General features: G+C 39.9%; 1 protein-coding gene across 3 annotated transcripts in view; it reads left to right on the plus strand.

Moving 5' to 3' along the window:
• The window catches only part of GRM8 (glutamate metabotropic receptor 8), a 709,328-nt gene that overhangs the window by 578,887 nt on the left and 108,187 nt on the right, over positions 1 to 22,254 (plus strand). For all 3 annotated transcript variants that reach the window (XM_023755340.1, XM_023755339.1, XM_023755341.1), the window contains one exon: positions 11,888 to 12,024. In XM_023755340.1, the coding sequence (XP_023611108.1) occupies positions 11,888 to 12,024 (137 nt within the window). The remainder of the gene's footprint in view (positions 1 to 11,887; positions 12,025 to 22,254) is intronic.

Raw genomic sequence — 22,254 nt, forward strand, 5'->3', positions numbered from 1 at the left:
CCCCTTCAGGGTGGGGGGTCCCCACTGAGTGCTGGCCAGTCTGGGTGAGGGGCTGAGGGCCGTTTTCAGGCTGGCGGGCGACTGAGGCTCCCAACCTCTCCTTTTTTCTTTTTTTTTTATTCTGGGATTTATTTATCTTCTATGGCTGTCACTGGAGCTGAGAGGCGGCTTTAGCTCTGAGGCCGGCTCCAGCTTTAGGCCTCGGCTGCGGAAAGCAGGGATCTGGGTTTGTTTGGGTTCTATAATTGTAACACTGTTTCGGTCCTGCTCGCTCCAGCTCTGACGGCTGAAAGCAGGTTTCTGGAGTTTTGTTTAGCTTCTATATTTGCAACAATGTTTCTTAGAGAGCAAACTCAGAGGCCGGCAAGGCAGGCAGGGAACCTTGGCTTCCTCCGTCACTGGAGCGAGCAAGCAAGCCTCCTGTTCGCATCAGCTGCCTGGCAGCCGGCTGCCATCTTGGTTGGCAGTTAATTTGCATATCGCCCTGATTAGCCAATGGGAAGGGTAGCGAAGTTATGGCTAATTACCATGTTTTTCTTTTATTAGATAGGACTAGAGGCCTGCTGCACGAAAAGATTCGTGCAATAGGCTTTCCCTTCCCCTGGCTGCCGGCACCGGTTTTCCTCCGGCACCCAGGACCCAGGCCTTCGCTCCGGCCAGAGGCGCCTCCAAGCCTCTCACGGCTCTGGCGGCCAGAGCCGCCTTCAGTCTTCACTCCGCCGCTTCGTGCCTATGTATGCAAATTAACCGCCATCTTTGTTGGTGGTTAATTTGCATATCTCACTGATTAGCCAATGGGAGGCATAGCGAAGGTATAGTCAATTTCAATCTTTCTCTATTATTAGATAGGATATACTAGAGGCTCAGTGCACAAAAATTTGTGCACTTGGGGGGGGGTCCCTCACCCAACCTGTGCCCTCTTGCAGTCTGGGACCCTCGGGGGATGTCCACCTGCTGGCTTAGGCCCACTCCCCGGGGGATTGGGCCTAAGCTGGAAGTCAGACATCCCTCTGGCAGCCTGGGAGCCTTGGGGGATGTCCACTTGCCAGCAGGGAGCAAGCCTAAGCTGCACTCGGACATCCTTAGCACTGCTGAGGAGGCGGAAAAGGCTCCCACCACCACCGCTGTACTAGCAGCCATCAGCCTGGCTTGTGGCTGAGCAGAGCTCCCCCTGTGGGAGCGCACTGACCACCAGGGAGCAGCTCCTGCATTGAGCGTCTGCCCCCTGGTGGTCAGTGTGTGTCATAGTGACCAGTCATTCCCAGTCTTTCTGCTGTTAGGGTCAATTTGCATATTACCCTTTTACTATATAGGATAGAGGCCTGGTGCATGGGTGGGGGCCAGCTGGTTTGCCCTGAAGGGTGTCCCGGATCAGTGTTGGGGTCCCTCTGGGGTGCCTGGCCAGCCTGGGTGAGTGGCTGATGGCTATTTGCAGGCTGGCCACAGCCCCTTCAGGGTGGGGGTCCCCGCTGGGGTGCTTGGCAGGCCTGGGTGAGGGGCTGATGGCTGTTTTCAGGCTGGCCAAGCCCCCAGCAGGGGCCCTCACCCCATGAGGGTGTGGCCAGCTTGGGTGAGGGGCTGATGGCTGTTTGCAGGCTGGCCACAGCCCCATCAGGGTGGGGGTCCCCGCTGGGGTGCCTGGCCATCCTGGTTGAGGGGCTGATGGCTGTTTGTAGGCTGTCCACAGCCCCTTCAGGGTGTGGGGTCCTGCTAGAGTGCCTGGCCAGTCTGGGTGAGGGGCTGATGGCTCTTTGCAGACTGGCCAAGGCCCCCATCAGGGACCCTCATCCCATGAGGGTGTGGCCATCCTGGGTGAAGGAGCTGATGGCTGTTTGCAGACTGGCCACAGCCCCCAGCCACCCAAGCTCCCAGTGGAGGCTGGCTGGAAGCAGGTATCTGGGATTTATTTATTTATTTATTTATTTATTTATTTTTTTAAAAATATATTTTATTGATTTTTCACAGAGAGGAAAGGAGAGAGATAGAGAGTTAGAAACATCGATGAGAGAGAAACATCGATCAGCTGCCTCCTGCACATCTCCCACTGGGTATGTGCCCGCAACCCAAGTACATGCCCTTGACCGGAATCGAACCCGGGACCCTTCAGTCCCCAGGCCGACGCTCTATCCACTGAGCCAAACCGGTTTTGGCATCTGGGATTTATTTAGCTTCTATAATTGAAACTTTGTTGCCTTTTGTGGAGGCCACAGCCAGCCAGAGCAGGTGGGAAGCTTGGCTTCCTCCATCGCTGGGGCAACCAAGCCCCCTGCTTGCTCCAGCTCCATGGCTGCCCACCACCATCTTGGTTGGGTTAATTTGCATATAGTTGCTCTGATTTCCTGTTAGGCGTGGCTTGGGGCATAGCAGGGGTGTGGTCAATTTGCATGTTTCTCTTTTATTAGATTAGATATTTGTTTCCACATTGCAATCATCAGCATTGACTTTAAAGGAGAATCTGAATGCAGTTAATTGATCCATGCTAATGTCTTTCTTACTCAGTTCTAAACCCTTTCTTATTCTTAAAGTTTTATAAGGTGATATGAAGTTAAGCATGCATTTCTACATCTAATACAATTTTAGTTATTCATTTAACTATGCACTGATAACCTACTTTTCTAGATACTGGTGTATTATGATTGTCTACTATAACCACTAGACTAATTGCCTATAATGACTTAACAATGATAGCAGTTTGTTTTTTACTTAGATAATAGTACTCAATGTTTGAGTGGATGAACAAATTACTAACGCAGATCTCCTCTGAGCACTCACACAGGAATCCAGGGGCATGCAAGCCCTCCTGTCTTTAAGATGTAGCTCCTCCACTTGCCCAGGATGTAATTTCCATTCTAGCAGCCAGAAGGAGGAAGAATCATAGAAGACCACTTAGGGAGCTTTAATGACTGAGGCCCAGAAGTAGTATCTATCTCTTCTTTTCACATTTCCTTGGCTAGAGCTAATCATTTGGCTGCACAACTAAGTACAGGAAAGACTAGAAATGTAGACTGTGTACGTGCCCAGGAAAAAGAGAATATGGATTTGAATGTTCAGACATGTTCTGTGCTACATATAGTAGTGAACATAATGGAAAAATGTTCCACAATCATGGAGCTGATAATATAACAATGTATAACAACTAGTTAAATAAATCACATATTTTTGATACTTGTAAGTACCATGAAGGGAATAAATAATGTGTGTAAGAGCAAGTGTTAGTGAGAGGAAATGGCTAATTTGGTATGGTGATTTGATAGGACCTGTCTGTGAGAGTCAAACTGGGATATAAATGATAAGGCACCAGTTATGCAAAGAACTGCATGGGAAAACATTGGGGGTGGGGGAGGAGAGAGAGAGAGAGAGAGAGAGAGAGAGAGAGAGAGAGAGAGAGAGAGAGAATGAATCCTGAATGGAGCAAACTCATGTGTTTGAAGAACTGGAAGAAGCCCAGAGTGGATAGAGTATAGGAATTAGAAATATTAAAGAAATAAAAAGATGTTAAAGGCCACGATAAACATTTTGTGTTATATTCTAAGTGAGTGGGAAGCCGTTGCATGGTTTTAAGGAGAAGGGCCATATGGCGTGATTATGTTTTAAAGTATCGCTCTGGTTGCAGAACAGAGAGCGGTGTGTCATTGCTCCGTGTGAACACAGGATACTGGCTAGCAATTCAGGGAGAGATCACAGTAGCTTGGGCCAGCATAGATGAAGAGGAAATGGAGAGAATGGGAAAATCCAGGATATGCTTTGGAGATAGAATCTGTTATTGCCTAAGACGTGGGCTTTTGTTTGTTTCTACCACCGGAGGAGTTTAGATTTAATTTTCGGATCTTATCTCCTGATCTGACATCCACTGAGCCCCAGGTCAGACATCTCTTTAGGGGAGAAACTAGTGAAGGGGGTTCAGTCCAATTGAAGGGGAAGGGAGGCTGAATCAGAATGGCTCAGGAGTGGACTTCTTCCCAATGAACGGAGGGTTGGAGCAATGACCGCTGAAATGAAATCTTTCAGTCCTGCACTGATAAATACGGATGAAGGCTGAGCACTTGAAATATGGCTAGTCTGAACTGCAGTGATCTGTAAGCATAAAGTATAACCGCATTTTGAAGACCTGGTATGTAAAAATAAGTATAAAATATCTCATTAATATTTTCATACTGGTTACGTTTTGACATCGTAACATTTTGCATATAGTATTGGATTATATCATAACATTTTGCATATAGTATTGGGTTACATCAAATGTATTACTGAAAATAATTTCATCTTTTTTCTTTATGTTTTTGGACTTCTTTAAAGAAAAACTTTGATTTTCAGAAAAATTGCTCAGCTAGTACAGGCAGTTCCCATATTTCACCCACCCACACACCGTTTCCCCAATTATTAACATTTCACATTAGTGTAGTACAATTTTGCAGTCATTAACCACTATTGATGCATTTTTGTTAATTAAAGTTTATAGCTTACATTCACTCTTCGTGCTCCACAGTTAGATGTGGGGTTTGACTGAGGTTTTTCACTTGATTGGGTGGAGGGACAGCCCTCAGCTGCTCATTAAGGGGAAAAAGACTGTGAGAAATGTGTTTGGAAATCTAAAAAGAATCGAGTGTTAGGTCTCATGTATAAAGTTTAAGATACCAAATAACCAAGCAGAGATCCAAGTAATTGGATAAGTCTGTGCACTCATCAGTGGAGGGATGAGGTTACATTTCAAATTCAAATGGTGTGAAGAGTTAATGACAAGCAAATGGAAAGAGTGAGGATAGCTCACTCAAAAAAATGTTGCTTTGCCCTGGCTGGTGTGGCTCAGTTGGCTGTTGCATCACCCCGTATACCAAAAGGTTACAGGTGTGATTCCTGGTCAGGTAATTTCAATCCCTGGTTGGGACATGTATGGAAGGCAACCAAATGATGTTCTCTCTCACATCAATGTTTCTCTCTCTCTAAAAAAATCAATAGGAAGTATATCCTTGGGTGAATATTTAAAAAAATTAAGTTTTGTTTTACTTTTGAGAGTGTACAAATGACGCAGTGTGGTTAGTAAAAAGATTTGCTGACTTGATTTTCTTTTCAAGATGAGAGCTATGAGAACTCATTTGTAAACAGAAGAGAATACTGCAGACAGTCTAAGTTTGTTGATTTGAAACAAAGAAAAGTTAACTGTGAAACTGGAAGTGTATGGAAGGAGGTCTTAGCACTAGGGAAGGGATCAGGGACATGTGTACCAATAGGAGGAGGAGATAATATGACAGGGTAGATGCAGGGAGATTGTAGGTTTTGCGTGATGAGAGAGTTTTTTTTCTTATTGCTTTTCTTCCTCAGTGTGAAAAAGTATGGGACAAGCTGAAGCAACAGGAGAAGGATGATGTTGGATATGTGAGGCATGGAACAGTGAGCCATCCAAAAGGGGGGAAAGTGGACTAATTGGGAAAGTTTGGTAGAATTCAGGAGCAATGTTGACTAAACATTTGAAGTCTGAGGTCATGAATTTAAAGTAAGACCAGATAGCAAGCTCAGGACTCAATGAAGCCAGAGGGGCATCTAATGTGCAGAATTTAGGGAGGGGCTCACTCTGAGTTTTGCCTGAAGCAGCTCACATGCCCAAGTCTAGGCCAGGCCTTGCCAGACAGTAAAGTTTTATGATTTTCTCAAATAATATTGAGCTACTTGAGTGTAGGCAAAAACATATGCACAACTCAGTTTAATCATGGTTGTGATTTGGCCTTGAAATAAAATTGGACAGAGATGTACAAGAGAACAGATGATATTTGCAAGGAAGATCATAGAACCTATGCAAGAATAGGAGGGAAGAGAAACTACATGGGGGTGAAGTCTAATGACAAATTGGGCTGATAAGTTAATGAGTACATTTAGGGGCTCATAGGATTGTTGCAGGGGTAAGGAATGAAAGTTGGTTTCCTATGAGGTAATATAGTTACTCAACAAGACCACTTTTAGAGTGTGGTTTTAATAGTGGGTGGTAAGAGGCATGAAAGGAATGATAACTGAGAGTGAGGAAGTCAGCTAACACAGAAGTCAGGCTGTTGGGTCATTCAAGTAGACAACGAGGTGGAGAGAAGTGATAACAGGTGTGTGGATAGAGGTGAAGACAGAGCATCAAATGCTGAGTTCTTCACTGAACAAAGGCTGAGTAACTGATATATAAGAGTAATCTGACTGATTCCTAAATAATTAAACTATGATATGATTCTGATTCGCATATATACTTCTGTTTATTGATTCTAATAAATACTTAATAAAATTAACTGGATAAGGAGAGGAAGAGCATGAATAATTGAGATTCTGTTGAAATTTGCTATTTCCTTTGGCATTTTGGTCAATGACTTATATCTCAGACACTCATTTTTCTTTTAATGGCCCCCAAAAAGTTACTATGTTAGCTTCATTTTTAGCTTCCTTATTTTTTTCCTGCTTACCTAATAGGGGAGGTAGTTACGAAAAGGAAAGTAGATAATGTTTTGTAGCAAGAGGGAAGAAGGAAAGTAATAAACATGAAAATATACTGAATGGCTTATACTTATAAATATATTTGTAATATTTCCACATAAAGGTGAATGAATTATTCTCCTTTTTTCATGTTGTAGAAACAAGAAAATGTAGATCAAAGAGCATAAGTGTAGGAAAGGAATGGATAATGATGATAACAGTTTCCATTCACTGTACAGCTCTCATGTGTCAGCCACCCACTAAGTGCCTTCCCTTTGTAAGAGCCCAGGCACGTTGGGGTTATTATGCTCTCTTGACAGTTGAGAAAACAGGTTTGGTGAGGGTCATGTGCCCGGATCACACAGGTAATTGGCAGAACCAGAAATCAAACCCCAGTCCCTGAATCCCAAGGCCATACCTACTGTTCCCCAGAATAATATTGAACAGAGCCAACATTTTCACATACAATCTTCATTGGATGTATCATTTTTCCTACAAAAACACATTGAAGTACTTGATGTGCCTAGTAATAAAAATATTATTTTCCATAAAATTTTTATTGAACAGAAAATATTCAAGATGTATAGACTCTGAGAGCAGTTCCTGACTGGTAAAAGCTGCCTTACAACTCCAGGTTGTTGGTTTCCATTTCTCCTCTAGTGTACATCGAGTAAAAAGTGTTTAAAGGAATTAATTGCTTTCAAAGTTTCTGAAATAACTAAACTCTAGGATGGAAAAAAAAAACAAGAAAATTTGATGGAGCATAATTTATTATATATATATTATGTAATATATATAATATCAGGGTGGCCTTTTAAATTTCTACTTGTAGAAATAAGTAAAAAGCATGGTCCCTCATGGCTACTCAAGGGTGTTCTTTGTGGTTCCAGATCAAGGAACCACAGTGCAATCATTGGAGAAGAGCCAATATGCCAATGGAGTTCATTTTTCATGTGAAAGGTTTGAAGTACTCAACTGCAAGCCTATCTTAGGATCTGAAATCATATTAGTAAACAAGTCACAAAAGTGGTTTCTAGCATCACACTGATAACAGTGTGAAAGGGACTGATTTGGCTCCTTCACTGGTGAATATAAAAGGTGAGAGGTGATATAAATGAAGTTCATAATGTTATGAGGAGGGTATATATGGATTTTCTGTATATTATTAGTTGGTGTGTCTTTCATGCGTTACTGTAATTTAATTGCTCACTCAATATCAAGCACTGTCTTTGGTGCAGCGCCTACAAAGATAAGAGATACACTCTGCTTTTATTAAGGAGACCATAGTTTTGTGGGAGAGTCCAAGGGTCCACACAAATGTTGAGCACATAATAGGTTCTCAATAAATAGTTGCTGAATACATGTTTTGGTTAGGTATGGGGATGAATAGCAAAAGTGTGTGGAGTGTATGTAGCAAGTGCTATGATAGGGCAGGGTAGGACATGCAGAGACACTTGGACTTCTGCTGAAGGTTTCTGTAAGCGTGACCATCAAGTCACATTTGGGAGGAATTATATAGAGAAGAAAGGTTAGGAGGAAGGAGGATGGGAACTTACAGAAAATAACATGTGCAGAGACAGGAAGCTGAGAAAGAGCATGGTGAATTTACAGAATTGGAGTTTCAGTATCCAGGGCATTGTGTTGAAAGAGGAGAACAAAGATTAGTAAGGGGACTTCAGGAAAGCCATATATGCTCACCAAGAAATGCTTGTGTTCTTGTATAGACACTGGATCTCAAACACAGCATTGTTATAACACAGTAGAGAAAATAATGGTTAATGCTTATTAAATGCTTACTATATACTAAATGTTTTACATATATTAATTTTTTAAACCTCATCTATCCTCCTGAGATGAGAATTACTATTAGCTCATTTTAAGGACTAGACAAGTGAAATACAGTGAAATCAAGTAACTGACTTGAGATAATAGAGCTGGGATTTAAACCCAATGATCTGGTTCCAAAACCCACACTCCTACCACTTTAGTATATTGCCTCTTAATGCAGTGTCAAATTTTGTGTAACGTGCTATTAATAATGATATGTGAAGTATCTAAGTTGAAAATTATTATTTTTGTGATAATACATCTCTCATTCACTTACTTTCCAATATAATTTCTCAAGTTGGAGAAAAGAAGTGTAGGAACAGGGGGGGGGGACTAGGAATTATATATAATTCTGAGACATTTATGAGAATGTGTTATACAAGTAGCAGTCTTCCATCCTGGGTAGCATTAGGGTGAAAACGTTTGGAAGACTAGAGACCCAGTGCACAAATTTGTGCACATTGAAAGAAAATTAATTAGAAGAAAGGTTTTAATGTTGCTCTTTGCCCTTTCTCTATAATAGAAGTGTCAACCAAATTCACAATTGACAATGACAAATGGAAACACACCCGTGCAATTGGCGTCAGCAAGAGCTTTATATATATATAGATAAACTTGCTTAATTAGACCTGCTTTCTGATTCAGCTAAACTTTTTCCAGCCCAGTGAAGCACCCCAACTTATCTTTCAGGTAATTGTCAGCAACACAGCAGTAAATATCAACACAAAGCAGATTATATTGTAGATCACGCAGGGAGAACAAAGGATGAAATATTTAACTGTAGCAGTGTTTGCCTATATTCTTCTCAGTGAGAAAACCTGAAGTCATTTTCAAGTTCCACCATTTCTTACTTCTTTTTAGTGGGTCAAGTTTCTAAACTTTCTAAATCTCTGTTTTCTGGCTAATGAAAATAAAATAGGATTCTACCGAGTCTCCTATCTACTTACTCCAGGACTTCTGTGAGGATCAAGTGAGATGAGGCATGTGAAAACACTTCACAGACATTTGGTTAAAGTGTAAAATGTTTGCACTTGGCTATAAAGCAAGTTGTGTTCCTGGGCTAAAGAAACTGCAAGGAGGCTAGTTGCTAGGGAGAGGAAACCGGGTGTTGCTACATGACGTCATTACCCGGCACCCACAGTGACCATTTCTGGGCTGGGCTGGGCTGGGCTATGGGGCACATTTTGTGCCATGGAGTCTCGGCAGCATTGGCTGCGATTTGGTGAGCTGTCGCTCTGGGGTGGTGGGGGGCATGTGTCCCAATTGGGGGAAGCTGAGTGTTGCTTTTTTGGCGTCAGGTCCACAGTGCAGTTCCTTTGTAAATGGCCAGTGCGCGTCATGGCAGATCCTGCATTGAGCATCTGCCCTCTGGTGGTCAGTGCTTGTCATAGCAACCTGTTGGACGGTCGGAGGGACACTTAGCATATTAGCCTTTTATATATATATATATATATATATATATAGATAGATAGATAGATAGTCATTCAGTGAAGGATGTGACAATATTGGGGATTTTAGTTAGAGAAAATAAAATGTTCCTTTATTCATGGAGATTATGACCGATATTTTTGAAGTAACATATAAGTGTCAGGAATTGTTAATGATGTGAATGTAAAATTCATAACTGGCATGTATTTTTTCCACTCAGGAATACCTTCCCATTTGAATTTCCATAATCCTTTGTCTAGATATCACTTAAAGAACTTTCAACATCCTGTCTATTACTCTGCATTGGTGTGTACTGAAATACATATGGAATGAATAAGAATCACATCTAAATACCAGAAGTGTTGTTCATGGCACTTGACAAGCACTTGTTTATTTAAAGTGTCTTTATTACCCCAGTTTTACATATAAGGAAACTGAGGATTGAAAGGTTAACCTGCTTGAGGCCACTAGGAGTTAAAAAAGGTTTTTTAGTCAGGGGTGGCAAATGAGTATCTAAGGAGTAGCCAAGACGGCACCGATTGCTTGGGGAGATCCTATTTTACTTCCTAATCCCTCATTTCTTTCTTAATTTATATATAAAGTAATTTCCAATATGAACTATCAATCATAATTTAAATGCACACAGCTCCTTTAGATTTCAAAATATGTTCATATTCATTAAGTCCCTATGTGACAAGTGAAGAAAAAGAGATAAGCCCACATTGTGGAAATAAATGGGGAAGCAGAGTTAGCATGGACACGACCCCCTTGACTCTCAGACCAGTGCTCTCTCCCCCATGCTGTGCCACTTATGGCCAATACCAGGTACCCGTGGCCACATTAGAGACCTCACACTGTTTAAATTTTAGGAAGATTCCAGACAACAAAGGGTGTTAGACATCTCTTTATTTAATACTAGGAATGTACCCTAATTGTTGCTGTGTGACTCTGATTGTGTTTATTTGAAAGTTCCTCTCTTTAGTCATCCTTTTTGTTTGACAAGTTAAAAGTAGACTTTTGTTATTATTGGTTTTAATTAAAAGCTCCACAGGTAGAATAAGAAACTCATTCTAAGATGGAAATATATGGAGTTGGCATATAGAACAATTAGTAGTATACATTTTTGGAGAATACAATATGGAAAAGAGATTGCAATAAGGGGACACTTCCTAGTACAGTATAGAAATTAAATTCAGTATGCTGTGAGAAGAAAGTCAGGGAAGGGGCCTGCGGAGAGAAGATAGACACAAAGAAATGGGGTTGGTGTCAGGTGAATTTGTCCCAATAGCAAAGAGTAGTCCATGAAGACGAGGTGGGGAGGGTCTCTGAAGGCTGTTAGAGAAAAGGAAGGTTTGTATAGATACTGAGGCTCCATGGGACAGGAAAGCATTGGGGATAGTGATCCCTTTCTACTCTTAAAACCTGTGATTATACAAAAGTTAATAGGAGGGAAAGTAAAAGTGAGAAGCTTTTCAGAGAAAAGATGAAAGCTTCCGAGAGAAATGGGAGTTTAGAAAAGAAGGCATTTCGTGCATCCTGCTGCCCTGCCGCTCTTACCCTTGTCGCAGTGGAACGAGGGGAACTTTCATGATCTGAGCAGGGTTGAGACTTCCCAGGGATCACTTCCTCGCACACTGAAAGCTTCCCAACAGCAGTCCACGTGGATATGCTCTTGGGCAAAGGTAGTGGAAGCAAAGGCTTGGAAGAGAAATTGCAGAGGGCAACTGCTTCAGAAGGGAGCTCAGATCAGAGTGAAGTAAAACTCCAGGGAATCTGGCTGGGTCGTCTTCCTGCCGCATTTTGAGTTGCTGTTGGTAGTTCCTATTGTACAAGAGCTGTTATACTCCAAGACATGTACACTCTTCTCCATTAACTGTCATTCTCTGCAGCCAGTATTGACTATTCAGCCTATCCACTTTTATTTATGTAACTGTTAGCCTAACTTGGATACTCATCATTTACTTTCTCACACGCACGATAAAGCATGTCTTCTCCCTCTACCTACTTCTGGGCCTCTTTTCATGTAGAAGATATTATGCTATCAACACTGACTTTATATGGATTACAACTCTTCATATCTTTTACCATGCACAATATATTTTTATATACCTTCCTTTCTTAGAGAGAAATAAGCCCAGTGGGCTATCTTACTAAGACTTTATTAACATTGTTTTCTGAACATTTATAGGCAGTGCTGGGACACCCGTCACTTTTAATGAGAACGGAGATGCTCCTGGGCGCTACGATATCTTCCAGTATCAAATCACCAACAAGAGTACAGAGTACAAAGTCATTGGGCACTGGACCAATCAGCTCCACCTAAAAGCAAGTATCAACATAAATGTACACCAGTGGATATTGTTCTCAAAGAAGAATGCTTTATTTTTAAGCATATAACCTTTATTAGAATACATTTTCTCCTAAGTACATTTTTAGAAAATCTATGATTTGATTGTATCTTCAACTTTAAAATGTGATGGAAAGTCTTAAATGTCTGTAGAGATAGCTGATAATTGTAGGGATTTAATGAAATACTTCATTTTCTTTTCATTGACTATAGATACACTTAGGGCAATTTTGCCCTTTTCTGAAAGACTCACTTCGTCAAGTCTTTGTACACTGTGTGTGTGTGTGTAGGGGGGTGGGGTGAGGAGTAGATAATAAGTATGCCATGAATGCTAAAGTTGGGGCTTAAAAATAAGTGTATTTCATCTTTACCACATCTAAGGGGAGACCTTTAGACTACATCTGATTGATGGAAGTCCATCCTGATCTGGATCTACATTTCATCTTCCTTTTTTTAAAAAAATATATTTTATTGATTTTTTTACAGAGAGGAAGGGAGAGGGATAGAGAGTTAGAAACATCGATGAGAGAGAAATATCAATCAACTGCCTCCTGCACACCCCCTACTGGGGATGTGCCCACAACCAAGGTACATGCCTTTGACTGGAATCAAACCTGGAACCCTTCAGTCCACAGGCTGATGCTCTATCCACTGAGCAAAACTGGTTAGGGCTACATTTCATCTTTCAGTGGCAACACCAGAGAAAGTTAACATACCCAAGGTGATGTCTATTGTTGAATAGCCCTTAGAGCTTCCTGCTGTCCCTGTCTTACCTCAGGTGCTGTCAAGACACAATGTCATGTGAGGACAACTTGGATAGAGCAGGGAGAAGCAGGGTCTCAGGGCCTGAGGAGGATGCCAAACATGGCTGGGCATTTGTCTGCCCGGGTGCCACACTGCCACAGAGCTCTGTCTTCTTCTGCTGGGGTGTGGTGGGGACAAGGTGGGGGTGGCATGCAGGATGGCGAAGGGCAGAGGAACTTATTCAGATGTTCCTGGTTGGAACATCTCCAAGGGCCTCTCCTAGGGAAGGAGGCTTCAGGGGCTTTGGGGAGAGCTGCCTCTGATTGACACCCACCAATCATAAGGGGCTCTGAGCAGGAAGCCAATCCTGAACTTGATGGATAAGGAAACCCAGGAAGTCACAGGGCACAGGGCTGGCGGTGGTGGCATGGCAGGGTGCAGGGGTGGTTGGAGCAGTTTACCACTGGGTAGGGAAATATTTCACATTTGAACAGCTCCTGGTGCCATAGCAGTGCTCACTGGCTTCTTTGGGCATAAAGTAGGGAGCTGCCCTGTAGTCTCAGAAAAGGACGGGCATTCTTTCATTCAGTATATCTTCTACATCTATAATATAGGACTATTTGCAGAAATTGAGGGCCAAGGAATTGCTACAGCAGCAGTGTTACCTCCGTAGACAAAAAGATGCTTTTAAAGTGCTTCAAACGAACGAGAAACATATTCTTCTTCTTTCTATTGTCTTAATTTGTATTCCATTCTTTCCTCTAATGAAAGTATCTCCTCTTCTTGATTCTCAAAGCTACCATAACACTGTGAGAGCTGAGTTCATTTCCTAAATCAAAGCTACCATAACACTGTGAGAGCTGAGTTCATTTCCTAGGATAGCTACAGCTTATCCTAGCTCAGTGATGGCGAGCCTATGACGCACGTGTCAGAGGTGACACGTGAACTCATTTTTTTGGTTGATTTTTCTTTGTTAAATGGCATTTAAATATATAAAATAAATATAAAAAATATAAGTCTTTGTTTTACTATGGTTGCAAATATCAAAAATTTCTATATGTGACATGGCACCAGAGTTAAGTTAGGGTTTTTCAAAATGCTGACATGCCAAGCTCAAAAGGTTCGCCATCACTGTACCTAGCTAAAAGGTAAAAGCTCATGCCATACATGAGGGTGGGAGGGAGTTCACTCTTGTCTCTGTGTATAATGTACACATGGACTATCATGTGTGTGAACCTACTCAGAAGACATCTATTTAACATTTTAATACATGTTCACTTCCACATGTCCAAATATAGCCCTTCATTGGTATGTTTATACAGCATCAGTCACAAATGTTCTCAGAAAAGAAGCAGATGATGAAAAATAACAAAACTAGGGTATTTAGGATCAATTGTCTCTGAAATGGCTTCCTGATAATTAGCACAGTTATGCATTGAATAGTGCACAAATACAACTTCTGTTTCAACTACTGCTGTATGATGCATGACTATGTATCTACACTTTATTGCATGCAGTAGCCTCCTGAAATCTTACCCCTTGTTCTGCAACCCAGATTGACATTTATCCGAACAATCAACAACTCTGCAGGTTGTTGACACCAATCTGAAAACCAATAGCTTTTAAAAATTTGTCTTTATTGTCGAACGTATTACACATGTCCCCCTTTTATTCCCATTGACCTCCTCCACTCTGCACCAGCCCCCCGCCCTTCACCATGCTATTACTGTCTGTGTCCATGGCTATGCATATAAGTTCTCCAGTTAATCTCTCCTCACCCCACCTCCCCCCCCCCACCCCCACCCCCGCCTTCCCTCTGAGAAGCAGTAGCTTTTTGGCAAAAGCCCTTTTGAAAGTGGACTTATGTTAAATAGAATAGATATGACAAAGAAAATTTGGTAAGGTCTAAATAGGAAACTACTTTTTTATCTTTTACTAATGCCAAACTGCCTATTAGAGTCTTATGATTAGATATTTGCATAACAATATTACGTGGTTGACAATATATATACTAATATATAATACCATGATACCTAAAATAATTATACACAGAAGTATACATACACACATCTCTCTATTTGTGAGTGATATATTTATTATAAAACTTTATATCATGTTACTAGTATTGTTCATAAAAGACAACAAAACCATTTGTAAGAATTATCTCTCAAGCATGGTCATGATCATTTATAACTTGATAGAAGTCTTGTTTTACTGAAACAGGGAGAATGAAACTGAGAAGAAAAGAGAGTGAATTAGACTGTGGGGAGAGGTTATGTCAATTCTGTTGAATTCTGGAATTTATCAGAAAACTAAATTTTCTTGGGAGTTGGATCAGTCACCTGCTCGAAGGTGGAGTAGGGGGTGCTTGGAAAATGACCGATTTATTAAAATTCTGCTTAGAACTTGGGCAAGGCAGCAAACAAGTTATTTGCCTCCCTTTCATCATATGTAAAATGGAAACATTATTAGCACCTACTTCTCTGGTGGTAATAAGAATTAAATGAAATAGTAAAATGAAGCATTTAGTCCAGGGCCTGGCACACATGAAATGCATAAATATTACCTGTTATTAACCCAGTGCCTCCTGGTTCTGTGTGGTCAGTGGGAGGTCTGCTAATGCATGTGGTGAGAAGTGAAGGTCCGTGTTAGCAGAGGCTCTTGCTTTTAGAAAGCTCAGAGAGAATCTCTACATTTCAAATGCTGACTATTTGTCCGCACAGCTCAGTGTTTCTGCCTGCCTTTACTATTGCCCTTAATGATTTAGAAAATCTACCTTCACTTAAAAAGTAAACTTTATGGAAGATAAATACATAGATATTTTTTATAGTAGTGTGCGGCTACTTATTGTCACCTAGGTGGTTAGTTTGGAATGGGTTTGTTAAGTTCATTCTGTGCACATATTCTGTGCTAAGTGTTGGGACTAGAGTGAATATGTGGTCCCTGTGCTCAGGGAGCTCAAATCCTAGAAGGACAGACACTCAAACCAATAATTCTAGCACAAAGAGGCAGGTGCACTGATGAAGGTATGTGCATGTTTTTTGTTGTGTTTGTGTGTTTTTTAATCCTCACCTGAGGATATGTTCATTGATTTTAGAAAGAGAGGGAGGGAGAGAGGGAGAGAGAGGGAGAGAGAAAGAGAGAAAAATAGATTGATCGGTTGCCTCCTGTATGCTCCCCAACCAGACATCAAACCCACACCTAGGAATGTGCCCTGACTGGGAATTGAACCTGCAATATTTTTGTTGTGTGGGGTTGATGCTCCAACCAACTGAACCACCCGGCCAGGGTGTTGTGTGCATGGTTTTGCAAGGGCAGTGTAGAGAGAGGTTGCTAATCTGATGAGAGTTGTTGAGGGACAGGGAAGGGTACTACTCACATTATACTCCATCTCTCCTTATTCTATTAAACCAGATTTATAATATATTTCACATTCTCCATGATAAACAATTAGCCAATTATTGGACTAATGTCTACTTATTTTCAAAGAGCCAGTTTGTCTGGCTGAATTGAACCATAGAAAGATTTTGTACACAGAGAGTGTATAATTAAGCATATATGAGCACAACAAATTTGCCCTGAATATATTGTATATTAGTGGAGTGAAAGAATTTTAAAATAAGTAAGTTATTCCTTTATTTTTCTTGAAAAATTATTAGGTGTTTTAGTTTATCAAAAACATTTTTATTCCAAATATTATTGTTTCTTTTTCTTTTTTTTATGGTACTAACATATGTTCTCCACTTAACAATTACAATCAGTTAATATAAATTATTTGTTATAATTTAGGGTTTCTATTCAGTAATCTCAGTCCACTCATGAAAGTGAATTGGAACAATTGGGTCTCTCTATTTGTTAGTTGATTTTCTCAAGAGACAGGTGGTCCTTATTAGTGATTACAAACATATTGTAACCTAGAGGTTCCGAGTAAGCATCAAAGCCGGAACTGAGAAGGAACAGCCATATGCTGCTTTGAGTCCACAGGGAGAGGGTGGATCAAGGTTACTGGACCGGCCTGAAATAACTCAGGGCTCACATTTTTATTCTTCCAAACACAGCCACTTTTGTGGCATTAGTGTAGGAATGCGATGGGTTTTTGCTTATTTGGTTTTCTTCTCTTTTTAGCCAAGTAAATCATTTGAAGATAAATAAACATAGTCAAGGACAGTGAGTTCACAGGTGCCTCAACCATAATTAGTGATATAGTGTCGATTGGAAAGGGTGGTTGGAAGAAGAAGGGCTTCATTGAACCTGACTTAATTTTTGAGTGGGCCACGTCATAGGTACTGAATTCTGAGCCTCAGTTCTCTCATCTGTTAAATGGGGATAATCAATGAAGATTAGATGCCTTGTGGTCAAGAACAAGACTCTCAAATCAGAAAGATGATGTCTGAATTCCAACTTCCCATTTATGAGTCTTATGGTCGTGGACACATTGTTTTTACCTCTCTTAGTCTCAGGTTCTTCACCTACCTGGCAACAATCATAACTACTTCATAGAGTTCTTGGGATAATTAAAGGAAATTGCACATACAAACAGCCTAGAACATTGCCTGACACACGTTCACTGTTAAATAAATATGGTAGTAATAGTTTTGTTTTGTTTTGTTTTGCCTGTATAAGTAGGCTACTAAGGAGCCCCTATAATGGGTAGCAAAATCTTTCCTGCCTTTATCCTGATGTTCTGAGTCGGTAGTAACTGTAAAAGGTGTGCATGCACCATGAAAGCATGTCTGTGCATATACTTGTGTCCTCAAATGTTTATTTTGGTATGACAAACCAATGGACTCCAGGATTCCAATTCATTGGCGACAACAAGCAAAATTTCTGATGGAATTTACCTGTCTTTCCTATGTACCTGTAGTATGGTATTTATAACATGATATTCTAATTGAATATATTTGTTTACCTATTGATGGCCCTTCAAATACATACTATACTGATGTTTCTTCAACTTGCTCAGAATACAGAAAGGCAGAATTTCTGAGTCTCCTCATTTGCCTCTCATGTTTACTGTTTTGGATAAACATCAAAAGTTTTTAACCAAAATCATTAGATTTATTAATTTCATAGAGGAACAGTTTTTCTATAGTGAAGATTATTGAAATAGTCTTGAAGTAGGAAAGAATTGAAAGGAGTTGAAACAGTGCTTGAGGGAGATTTGACATTTTGTTTGCTTTGACTCTTAGAAATCATGCACTTTCTCTTTGCCTCTGTTTTCCCATTTGCAAAGTTGCCTGCATTTGAAAATGTTCTTTTATAGTAACATTGGTGCATGTTGAGACAAGCATCATGTAAAGAGCTCCCTCTCCTACAAAGCATGAAGGTAAAGTTAGTTCCCTGAGATCTTTCACTACCTTCCAATAGAACTTGAAATGCCATTATAAATGCCTTTATACACTATTCTGAAAATATTTTGTTCTGCTCCCTTTCCTTGTTACAAGATGATTCATTGTTAAAACTATATATTTGTCTATTAGATAAAAATTTATTGTTTTCAGGAATGTTATTTTTGCTATCAATGTTTATGAGAAAACAAGCATTTGGTAAATTCATGTTTTTGGCACATTGAGCAAATGTCAAAATTATTAAATTTTAACTACATTCTTGCCAAGTCAGAGTAGGTGTTCAATAAGTATTTGTTGAAAAGTTATTAATAATATGCCATTTTCTAAATGCTGACTGAATATGGTGCAATGATTCAAGATTATTGATTAGAAAGTGGACTACGTGTACACACATTACTTATTCAGTGACTGCTCCATGGCAGGCAGGATGCTAAACCTTTGAGGAATACAAGACTCAATAAGATATAAAGAATTTGCAATATATTAAAGTCAATTCTATACCTGAATTTAATTGCAATAAAAGCATAATTAGACAGGTACAGTCTAAAGAAAAAAATTCGGAAGATACAATAGTTACCTCCAACTTGGGGGACTGGATCAAGTTTCTTGACAGATGAACTTCAAGCTGGATTTTAAATTACTTCAGTGGCCAGAGATGGTTGGAAGAGTATATAAGCCATGGAAAAAGCATCCATTCATCCATTTATGGATCCATTTATTCTGGAAAAAAGTGACTCTGTTGTGCCATTGCTGTGTTAGGTGCTGGAATGGTTTAAAGGTATTTCAGATTCAGTCCTAGGTGTCACTCCTGGATTAGCAGCAATATTCAGGAGCAGAATCCAAGGATATGCCTCTGTCATTAACTCCTAATGCATCCAATTGTGTTACTTTATTCTTGTCAATTTTAAATGCCCATTTTTATTAGCATTTATATTGCTAACTAGAGGCCCGTTGCAGGAAGATTCCTGCAAGAATAGGGCTTCCTGCGGCTGGAGCGAAGCAGAGAAGGGAGTGAAACCCGCTAAAGTGGGCTTCGCTCCCCGCTCCGCTGCCAGGCTGTTTCCCTCCCGCTCTGCTGCCACCACCCAGCTGGTTTCCCTCCCACTGTGCCGCCCTGCTGGTTTCCCTCCTGCTTTGCCACCCGGCTTGTTTCCCTCCCGCCTCCCGCCTCCGCCGCCTTGGCTCTGTTCCTGTCTCTGCCGCCTCTACTTTGCCCCCTTCTGCAGCGCTTCACTTCCATGTTGTCTTCAGTCTTTGCTCCCAGCTGGTATATGCAAATTAACTGCCATCGTGGTTGGGTTAATTTGCATATACTCGCTCTGATTGGCTGGTGGGCATAGAGAAGGTACGGTCAATTAGCATCTTTGTCTTTTATTAGTGTAGATAGGATTGGTACTTCCAAGGAAACATATTCTATCTTGGTTTGGAGCCTGGAGAACTGGGGAACTATTTTGATTTAACTGGTTTTCAATATCCCCAAGGAGATAGGTTGGGAAGATTCTAATATTTGGGTGGCTTTATAGGAGAAGTCCGACACTCAGAAGTTTCATGCCATTCATGTTTTTGCCTATGCTGTTGTAGAGCTTCCTATACTCTGTAGGATTTTGTAGTTGCCAAGCAGCTTCTGATGTCTACCTTTGAGAAGTAATATCCATTGGGTGGCAGGCCTACCCTGCTTACACAAGGACTTCATAATGCCAGTTGGAAGTTCATTGATAAAGATGAGGATTGTTACCTATGCTGTTGTATGGAGGAAGGAAAGCACACAATTTACTTAAGGAATGAGGGTGATCCTGAGTGGTCTGAGCAGAGGACATCATGGGAATGAAGAAAGATTGCTTGAAACTCAATTTTATAGGGTCTCAAATACTATGAGATCACACGTTGGTATTCTTTAGGGTACAGTGAGATTTCCAGTAGAGATATGCTCAGCTCTAAACTCCAGGGAATATCTTTGTCAAAAATGTAGATTGGCTGGAGAAGAGATTGTTTCATTACTTAGTCGAGGCTGTGATTAAGAATGAATTTCTTGCCATAGCTTGTTTGGCTCAGTGGATAGAGCACTGGCCTGCAGACCAAAGGAAGGGTCAAGGGCATGTACCTTGGTTGCAGACTCCTCCCTGGCCCGGGCCCTGGTCGGGGCTCATGCAGGAGGCAACCAATTGATATGTTTCTCTTATATCAGTGTTTCTCTCTGTCTTTCTCTCTCTCTTCTACTCTCCCTAAAAAAAAAAAAAAAAAAAAAAAAAAAAAAAAAAAAAAAAATCAATGGAAAAATATCCTCAGGTGAGGATTAACAAAAACAACAACAAAGAAGAATGATTTTCCTTCTTATTTTACCTAATTGACAGATTTTCTTTGCCTTATATATTCGTCTACTTGGTTTGTGCCTATTTCCCTAAAATATTTAAAAAGACTTATGTATATATATTTATCATGGTAGGATAACCAACCAAACAAACAAGTGATGGAATTAATAAGAAAGTTAATAAATTTTACTTAATAAAGTATTATTTTATCAACAATAATTATATAGATACATCTATATATGTACATATAGATTCATCTAGGCCATTCAATAGAATAAGAAAAAAATCATGCTACTATTTTAAGAACATACAAAGTTATGCTATATAAAATATGATTTAATCTGATTAGGAACTAAGAAGCTGGGTTCAATTATCTGGATCTATTTCAGGCTCTTGGGGTAATTTTGTAGAGCATTTATATCAGGGAAATTATCAGTAGGGCATTAAAATAATCTATGGTTATTAATGAAAAATAGGAAAAGCCACAAGTGCTTCATAGTTATTTCAATAACTAATAATTAAAATGATACAGGTGGAACTTAAAGAAGAACATAACACAAAGTAAAAAATGCCTCTTTATACCAATGTTAAAGAATGGCAAAGGAAGATGGGGACTTTAGTGGGGAAAATAAACTTATAGGTGATAATAAATGATATACCAATCATTATTTTAACCTTGGGTGAAGTAAAGTAAGTGCAATTTTAGCATTATGAGCAGAATAAGTAAGATTAAAATAAGGTTAGAAACATGAGATTATAATCTCGAATAGAAGAATAACTGGCAAAAAATCATTTCCTTCTGGTAAGTTTACTATAATATATGTGAAGCCTATATCTTAGGGTATTTTTAAAAAGCTCAATAGACACATCAGCATTATGTAAAATCCACAATGGACAAAAGAATTACAAGGAATATTAAAAAGTATTATATGTGAATTAAATATGTAGCCCCCAGCTAGAGGTAGAGGTCAGTAGCTGATAAGAGCATGAAACTAAAGTGAATAAAGTTAACATGTCTGTTGATGGAATAAAAAATGTAGCATGCCATCTTTCCTCAAAGCTCCCACTATTTAAGAAAGGAAAATAGAGCTAGAAGCTGGAATTTTCCAAAGTCTTACACCATTTTACTGACATTACAAATTCTTATCTACAAGTGAAGTTGCAGAAATGTGCAGTTGTGCAGGAGCTCAGCAGTTGAGACATAAAATAAAATTATTTCTTTAAATCCATAAATAAATGACCTAGGAATATAACAAGAACACAAGGATACAACAAGGACACAGAAAAGTACTAAATGTTTCTACTATTTCATTCTTTTGTTATAAATCAGTTTTAATTAAACTTACTATTTTGAGATAATGGTAGATTTACTTGCAGTTGTAAGAAGTAAGAAAGAAAGAACCCATGTTCTCTTTACCCATTTCCCCCCTAATGATAACTTATTTAAAAACTAAATAGACACTTTTCCAAGGAAAACATACAGATTGTCAACAGATACATGAAAATATGCTCAACATCACTAATTATAAGGGGAATTCCAATCACAATGTAATACCACATCACACCAGTTAGAGTGGCTATCATCAATAAGACAAGAAATAATAAGTTCTGGAGAGGGGGTGGAGAAAATGGAACCCTCACACACTGCTGGTGGGGATGCAAATTGGTGTAATCACTATGAAAAACAGCTTGGAGGTTACTAAAAAAAAATTAAGAATAGAGCTACCATAGGACCTAGCAAGCCCTCTTCTGGGTATGTATATGAAAAATTTGAAAACATTTATTCACAAAGATATATTCACCCCTA

The sequence above is a fragment of the Myotis lucifugus genome, unplaced genomic scaffold, assembly GCF_000147115.1.
Source record: "Myotis lucifugus unplaced genomic scaffold, Myoluc2.0 scaffold_73, whole genome shotgun sequence".
NCBI lineage: Eukaryota > Metazoa > Chordata > Mammalia > Chiroptera > Vespertilionidae > Myotis > Myotis lucifugus.